At 40.9% G+C, this 8954-nt stretch overlaps 1 protein-coding gene across 2 annotated transcripts in view; it reads right to left on the bottom strand.

Moving 5' to 3' along the window:
- Positions 1 to 288: 288 nt before the first annotated feature.
- dpf1 (D4, zinc and double PHD fingers family 1) overlaps positions 289 to 8954 on the bottom strand; it is a 49108-nt gene continuing 40442 nt past the window's right edge. Inside the window, exons 10-12 of one of the 2 annotated variants that reach the window (XM_005926565.3) lie at positions 3950 to 4062; positions 3244 to 3325; positions 289 to 2358 (exon numbers count right to left, since the gene is read on the bottom strand). In XM_005926565.3, coding sequence (XP_005926627.2) covers positions 2288 to 2358; positions 3244 to 3325; positions 3950 to 4062 — 266 coding nt within the window. In that variant the 3' untranslated portion in view covers positions 289 to 2287. The remainder of the gene's footprint in view (positions 2359 to 3243; positions 3326 to 3949; positions 4063 to 8954) is intronic. The other variant, XR_001336442.2, reaches the window with a different exon arrangement.

The following is an 8954-nucleotide window of genomic DNA, read 5'->3' as shown; positions in this document are numbered from 1 at the left end:
ATACGGTGAGAAGTTCAGCCATTCAGGAGGGGCTCAGAGTAGAGCCGCTGCGCCTCCACATCGAAAGGAGACAGTTGAGGTGGTTCGGGCATCTGACAAGGATGCCCCCTGGGCGCCTCCTGGGTAAGGTTTTCCGGGCATGTCCCACCAGGAGGAGGCCCCGGGGCAGACCCAGGACACGCTGGAGAGATTATATCTCTCGGCTGGCCTGGGAACGCCTTGGTGTTCATAAGCCGGAGGAGGTGGCTGGGGAGAGGGAGGTCTGGGCTTCTCTGCTTGGGCTGCTGCCCCCGCGACCCAGACCCGGATAAGCGGAGGAAAATGGATGGATGTATTTTTCTATTTCTATTGTGTTTTATTCATCATCAGTTTTGCTTTGTGTGCTATTACAGCATTTTAGTAATTGTTGGTGTTATTTTTCTTAGCTACAGTGCATTTGACCTCTCAGGGCCACTGTAAGAAACAGTTTTCCTGGCCGTATGTCTGTGTAGGGTTTCACTCAACCAGGTCATGTTAGTCTAAGACCCTTGAATCAAGGGTGGCTGGACTTCTTTACGTTTTTTGAAGATGTTTCACCTCTCATCCTGGCTACCAGCACCTCTAATGTTTATGGATTAACGTGTAATATAAAACTATATTACTGTAAATGATAAAAATGATGATCTTCAGTGTGGGTTATGTGCCATACTATTCATTTCTTCCATACTTTCCAGAGTCACTACAAGATGCACTCTGGCATATAAGCCACGGTGAAATGATGAAACAATTCCTTTAACACTTTCTTTTTGTCTTCACTCTGTCAGAATACCTGGACGAGAAAATGCCGACTTTTCTTACATCCACTTGACCTCTGCTACTCAGATCCTCGCACAGATCCTGCCTAGCTTGGAAATGGCTACAATTATTGTAGTTTTCAAATAAAGTCCCACAAACAGACATGCACACACACACATACACACTAACACACACCCAGTTTGGCCAAAAGAGTTCATATTACAAACACATTATTGCGAATTAAGTGTGCTTTCTCTTCGATTTCAATTACAAGTTTTGAAAAAACAACTGAAACAACAACATGCAAATGAAAAAGAAATTAAAAAAAGGAATCATTAAAAAATACGTTTTTTTGGCCTCCGCATAGGCCAGACAAAGATCTGCATTGTCCACACATTGATCCTACATTCTTAACACACAGATAATACACACCAAGCACCAGGAGCGTTTTAGTCTCGCATTGGCTTCACAGTCATTGTTTCATCGAGGGAAAGGGCGAACAAAGGTCAGGTAAAGGATTTGTGAGGGACGCTAAGCCTAAATTGTATTTTTAAATACATCGTTTGATCAGAGATAGTTGATTAAGAGAAAAATCCTTCTCTCCTTTAATCAGAGGATCACATCCGCACACTAAAAACCACCGGTGTCAATCCCAAAATGCATCATTAATTTTGTGGAAAAACCCCATGCAACGAGAGAGGACAGGGTGAGGTCAAAGATGGTCTGAGTTCCTGACCAGAGACTCCTACGTGTCCGGCGAGGGTGAGGTTTTATGAGCGCGTAGATGGAGAATCAGTCGAAATTCTGTACAATTCACTCTGCCTTTAAAAAACTGCATGGAGCAGGAAACCCTGCAGACAAATAATGGAGCAGAGTTCAGTGTCTCAGCTCTGCCGTGCACGGTAAAGGACAGAGGGAGTAAATGAAATTTTGATTGGGTGTATATTTCACAGTTGACTAACACTGAAACATACTGCTCCATGGTTATCCAGGGTCTTCAATGCCCTGTCCTCTGCCTAACACCTATCCATCTTATTAATTCTCGCTCACTACTTGACTGAGTTGCAGCTGAAGATCATTAGGGCTCATCCGAGGGCCCTTATGAGGGTTCCTGTGGAGTAGTATGCCTCAGAAGTGCCCTTGGCAGGCTGAAGTGTGTGTCTTGCTAGCAAACTTATTGCCAGCTGATGAATTCCTCTGTTGAGACAGAGCAAGAATGAAGGGAGGGGGGATTCAGGTCAAGCACAACAGGGAATTCGAGTGACCAAAATAAATAAATAAACGGGGCGGAGGTTGGCTCGCCACTGGAAAGACGTTTCGGGAATATGCATCGCCGTGGTTGCTGTGTGCTCAGTCGTGTCAAAGGTCGCGGGGACAGAACGTAGAGAGAGTAGCGGCGAGCAGATCAGAAGAGGAGAGGGGGGGTAGCCTCTGAGGCACAGTGAGGGGGGTTACGGAGAAGTGGTTTTGGGAGAGGATGAAGGGCCAAGAGGAAGAGGCGCAGCTCAGCAGATTAAGTGAGGGTGATGTAGGCTGAGGCCTTCTCCTTCAGTTGTCTTAGACACAGATGACAGCTCCAGCTCCCTGTACAACACACACACACACAGATTGGGAGTTCAATCACTGCTATTGTAAAGCCTTGTGGATTAATCCCTCATTTCACACAGAGCGTTAAGTAACACTGTAAATTAAAGCTCCGTGTTTAAACACCACACGCTGTGCCTGTGGTTTGTGGGTGCAGAGGATCTGACAAGTAGTTTGGTTTGGATTCCGGCTCAGGATTTGTGACATTAATTAAACATAAAGTCGAGACAGATGCTGAAATGTTCTCCTCAACCTTAACGCTTCAAAGTGAACCCAGACTAAAGGTGGTACACAAATATAAGTTTATCATCGACGTGTGTGCGGAGACCCGAAATTAACTGACTGCTGCTGAATTTTAAAAAATGTTTTCCTGTAAATCGAAAGCATCGCATGTGTGGGCAGAGCTTGACACTGTTAGTGCGTGTTGAACACAAGTGGCACCGCTACTGTATGTTCAGCCAAGTGACACTTTTGCCATGGAAACAGATTATCTTTCTACTACTCATTTCCATGACAACGCCATCAAACATTTTGAGGCAGCCATCTTATGTGGCAAATGACAGTTTGATTTAAACAGAAGTACCTTCTCCATTTCTGTAATCGCAGTCACGGTATTTTAGACCGCCGTATTCAGATTAAAACATTCATTCAAAAAAGAAAAAGAAAAAAAAAGAAAAGAGTCCTGAGGGTCATATTCTTTAAAACTGCCTTAAAAATCAGCACGACTGCTCTGACTGCAGGTTTCACTCTCCTCATTCTACCTACAGCACAGATAGTTCCATGTCTCTGTAATGATAAAAATGTTCTCGTGGTTGTGGAAAGTTGTGAAGTCTGATAAAAATGAGGATGCGGTACACTGTGTAGCTTTGCGGCGTGCATGCGTACCCTCTGGCGGCTCAGACATCGGAGGGCTCAGACAGTACATGTGATAGCCTCTGTCACAATCGTCACAGAACAACAGCTGGTCCTGCAAAAGAAGAGAATTAGTGTCGTTAATCACACGTGCGCACGGTCTTGAAATCAAAGCCGAGGACTGCAGCGGCAAAACATAGTGTGTGTAGTGCTTTAACAATGATTTTGTATTTATATAATCAAGCGACTGGGGTGTGATGAATATGTCCCTGGTTGTTTTTTTTAATTTCATATTCATAACTTCAACCTTTGTTGTGGCAGGCGGTAAAAAGCTCAACAGGATCAACAACTCTCTTTCTTTGTTGTATTTACACTAGATGCTTTAACCAGCACTTTGAGTCCTGCATTGCAGTCTGTGTAAATTTAAGCACCTTCAAAAAAATCTGCACTTCTGGAAGGGTTTTCAGTAAAATTTGTTTGATCTCAGTAAATTGTGGGCAGCACTATAACACCATCCTTCAGCCGTGCACCGTCTTCATGCACTCAAGTATTTGAGCCAGACATCGGCCTCGGATAACTACAAAAATAAATATCAGCAGTATTCACTTATACCTGCTCTGCCTAAGTTTTTCTGGCATTATGTATGAGCTGTACATGTGTGTGTTTGTGTGTGTGTGTGTGTGTGTGTGTGCAGCCACATGTGCTTAGATTTAACGTGTAGTAGAAAGTAAGAGCCTACGTCGTTCTCAGAGGTGCCACACAGGCTGCAGGACTTGCACTCGATGCACTGCCAGCGATAAGTCCTCACCGCAGCTGTCATGTTCACTGTGAACTGCAGACAGGACGGGTGGCCTGGGTGCACACACACAAACACACATACACACACACACACGCGCGCACAGGCACACAGGCACACAGACACGTGTTCACTATTTCTGTCTGTATTTTGAGGACAGTCATCCAGCTGTTTCTTCCAACTGTAAATTCATTTGCTTCATTCAGGTGATCTGTTTGAGGAGAACTTAGCAGGTATTTTGCAAGCGACTGCTTGCTTGGTTGCCGCTCCCCCCTGCATATTTATGAAGAATGTAAAATACGGTCTTGATAATAACCACAATTATTGGCATATGAATTAATCCATATAGTTGCTTTAACTTGGTCTTAGACATAGACTGTATATAAAAGATGGGCAGAGCTTTTGGGTCTGAAAAATGAAGCTAGAAGTGCCATAAACCTGCATTATTTCTAACTGTCAGCAAGAAGAAGGTCAACTCCATAGAAGTCTATGAGAAAATGAGCCGACTTCTCAGTTGATTTTGACCACATGATCTTCTCAGCCACTAATTTCAAGTCTTCATCAGTACTGTTTAGAGTAAACTTGTTGATAAACCTTCAGGTTTTCAGTTATACTCCTTGCTTGTTCCAAGTGTGGTTGTCCTAAAACACATATATAAAGGCAGTTTTTCAGGAAGTACAATTTAGTTCAAGTAGTTTAGTTTAGTTTCTGTGTTTTTTAACTCACCACAGCTAACAATGTCTTGGTGCTTTATGGATGCACCTTGCTAACCAAGATTGCCAGCTAGCCTTAGATGATCAGCTCTTTGTGTTGGTAAGATTATCAGGATATTCCCAGTGGCTACATTCAGCATTTATATAGAACCCACTGCCCTAGTTAAATAAAATAACAGGGAAGTAATAACAGTTGTCATAAACTGAAGTCCACATTTCAGTCATTTGGAAAACAAACTATCTCTTCTTTTCTGCAGTTATTTGAATTTTTCCTGATATTTACTGTTACATGATTATGAAAATATAAATGTTATGTCATCCACACTTTCTGACCTTCCAGTTATGAAGGACCATACCAGTGTCTTGCATGCACTAGCCCAATCACTACAAATCACATAAACCCTTTTTTTTCTCTCTTTTTTATTTTTCAAACATAAATGTGAGAAGAAAAAAAAATATGTAGTACATGCAGTCAAATTATAAGTACACATTCTGCACCACTGCACCATCTGCTTTTATACAGATAACCGAAATGTATAAACACATCTCACACCAAAAAAAATTAACCTTATAATAAGAAAACAAAAATACAAGCACATTAAAACAAATACGTTCTCTACTCTCTCCACTAAAATAAACGCTCCTTGCTATTCACAGTCAAAATACATGCTAGGAGGGGGGTCGTTCTCTCATCAAATCAGATTCTTCGTATCAAAGGAAAGAAGAAACAGACAATCATTATAATATCACACTTGGATGATGCACAAAAAGCTAGTGTTGAAGGCAGAACATGATATTCTAAACACTTTTGTGTTTTCTTGCCAGACAAGAAGGTCACATTGAGATGACATTTTATTGGTTCCATTCATATTTCAGTGCCAGCAAAATATCTGCATGAACCGCAGAGCAGAGTGTTGTGATCAGCAGAAATGACCACATTAAATTTGTAGAATAAGAGCTTCAGTTATACACAACATTGTCTCTCATAATGCACATCAACTTTCCACGCCTTTATACAAAAGTTTCCTCTATTTCTGGTTATGGACGTCAGCAAAAACCTTTTACCAACCATATTTGTTGCTCATTATAACCCATGAAGAATCAGTTTCTTTAAAAAATCCAATCATTATTAGGTTTTGTTGTTTTAATGAATACATTTGAATTGCATGAATGCAGTTAGCCCTGATTTGTAAGTCGGGATAAAAATGTGATTAGGAATGAGAAACTGTCTGAGAACAATTTACATTACAGCCACCATTTCCCAAAACACATCATGTTGCTTAAGTTGTTTGCTTTTAATGTATTTTCTGGTTTCCAGAGAGCCACCCTTTTCCATCAATTTGCATACAGCGTTCGACTTCCAGTGACTTATAATCATGAGATATTACATCAAAGAGAAAGGCAATAATCTGCTATTATTTAACCACAGTTAGTTTTGGCTAGTGATGCTGTTGTTTTCTCATTGCATCATTGTTTACCATCATTATAAGAGGTAAACAGCTAAACTTGTGGTCAGAAGCATGAATGTGATGGTTATTTAGGTATTTTAATGGTTTTTTGATGTGTTTGTTTTCTAGGGTGGAATGATTGCACAGCATACATCTTTGTTGACTTGCACAAGTTTGATTTTATTTTGGATTTTCTTCAATCCACATGGGGTCAAAATTATACATACACTCAATTAAATCTTTTAATAAGTGCTGCTAAAGGTTCTATGCTCTTTTAACTTGACAAGGCCCATTATCTTATTAACTCAATAGTCATCATGATTGTCTACAACTGGTAGTTTCTCTTCACCAGCATAAGACGAATTTGTCTGACAGCACTCACTGTGAATACTCAGATACTTAATACTCAGAACAAAGGGAAAATCCAAGGAACTCATTGAAGAATTAAGAAGGAAAACTGTTGTTTTACATAGCTTGGAAAGGTGTCTTGGAGTCTAAACAACTGAAGGCTCCAGGATCATCAGTTCAAACAATTGTATGCAAGTACAAGTTATTTGGATGTGTCATCGCTTTGCTAAATTCTGGAAGAAGACTCAAACTGTCACCATCAGATGAGAGGAAACTGATTACGATGTTCAGGAACAACCTATGAACACCAAGGCTCAGCCCTAACACATGAACTAGAAACTGCTGGAACACCAGTGTCATGGTCCACAGTGAAACAAGTTTTACATCACCATGGACTCAAAATGGACCAAGCAAGATGCCCCTGCTACAAAACCTAAGAACACTATACCAGTTGTTGGGCATGATAGTGGTACCATCATGCTCTGGGGCTGTTAGTACCTACTCGAATCGACTCACCACGGATCACCACGACTCGACTCGGATCAACTGTTTTTTTTATTACAATCCAATACTACCTAGCGTGCATGGTTGTCGTCATAGCAACGTGTAAGAGCGTCCCGCTTTGACACCCTTTGTTGTAGCAACACAAATGCTACAACAAAGGGTGGACGTCAAGGCGACAATATACCTGCTGTTCAAACTGTGGCTTTTCGTCAGACTCGGGGATCACGGCGTTGTTTTTTGTAGCCATTTCCCTCATAGCCAGGTTTTAAAAAATGCCGTTTTTCATTTCCGTGAACGAGTCATCAAGTGATGCTACTGACCGGCCAATCCGTGGCATGCAGACTAGAGATGGACCGATCCGATATTACGTATCGGTATCATTCCGATACTGACATAAATTACTGGATCGGATATCGGAGAGAAATAAAAAATGTAATCCGATCCATTAAATATCAAAAAAGCACCTCACAAAACTTGCGACACGGCGTAACTCGGATCATAACCGTAGCACGTGGCAGCAGTATGCATCACGTGATAGAGGGGCTGTGTGTATTTGTAGCCTCGCTACCAATCCGGCATTTCATCTCCGAGAAAGTTATCTCAGAGAGAAGTAAAGCAAATGTGTAAGTTCATCTCTGAATGTTTGTAAAGCATTCCCGCGTTAAGCTTAACAACCGACATATGGAGCGACTGCCTCTTCTCTCTCCCTCCCTCTTCAATACTACTTCAATCATGAAACTGATCAATGATCAGCTGATCGGCTTTTCTGTCGCGAGTCTGTCTCTCTTGTTTGTTTATCGCCCACTTTGCACCAGAAAGAGGAAACCAGCGGCTGAACAACAGCAGCACGTTTAAGCTTGATAATCTGTTGTTAGAATTTATTTAATATTACTTTCTACACCAGGATCTTTTTCTATGTAGCTGACGGCTGGTAACTGTGCAGGGGCGGATCTAACAAAGTTTAGCCAGGGGGGCCGATAGGGCATGAACAGGGAAAAGGGGGCACAAAGACATACTTTTCTTTCTTATTCTCATTTAAAATGTCTAGCTTTTAATAAATAATTATCCGAATCTTACACCCAAAGTTTTAATCTGATGTAAAATATTTAGAAGTCCATTACTGTATATAGTAACTATTAAGTCTAATATACCCTAGTAAGCTATAGTACTTTTTCCTTTGGGAAGGGACGATCTGTGCATTCTGCAATTCTGCTGAAGAAAGATGTTGAATCTAATTAATTATTCTTCAAAAACAATTCTGTGCATTTTTTTTTCACACTGCATCAAATTAAAGTTGATTACGTCAATTAAGCATCAGGAGGTGGAGGGTGGGTGGTTTCCTATTTATTTATTTTTTGCTGGGAGTTGGAACCCTATTAGTTAGGTTGCTTACTCTTTAAAATACCAGAATAGGGAGAATGGAGTAGGTTTAAGTTTATTAGATTGATCAGTATTGCTGAACTATGAAATATTTTGCGTGCAGTGTATTTTTTGCATACAGGTATAACAGAATAGCTTTAGTGTTTTTTTTAACTTGAGTATGAACTTATACAAAATGCAGCAAGATATTAAAAAAACAGTTTTATTGATTAAAACACACTATATCGGATTCATATCGGTATTGGCAGATATCCAAATTTATGATATCGGTATCGGTATCGGACATGAAAAAGTGATATCGTGCCATCTCTAATGCAGACTGATGACGTTAGATTTTAGTACCTGCTCAGATTGCTTGGAACCCCGGCCGAGTGGGTACTAAAAAAGTACCAGCTCCTATGGCCTAATGGAAAACCCTGAAAACCTGGGCAAACCGTGCCGAGTCGATAAGTAGATAGATACTGATGGAAAAGGGGCTTTAAATTGATTAGTGTGGGTGTATTTATATATTTGAGCCTCTACCTATACTGTTGACCCTGTGTGGATTAGAGAAAA

The sequence above is a fragment of the Haplochromis burtoni genome, unplaced genomic scaffold (genome assembly GCF_018398535.1).
Source record: "Haplochromis burtoni strain Fernald_Lab_line unplaced genomic scaffold, NCSU_Asbu1 Contig_94, whole genome shotgun sequence".
Taxonomy (NCBI): domain Eukaryota; kingdom Metazoa; phylum Chordata; class Actinopteri; order Cichliformes; family Cichlidae; genus Haplochromis; species Haplochromis burtoni.
This window is presented reverse-complemented; position numbering and strand designations above follow the sequence as displayed.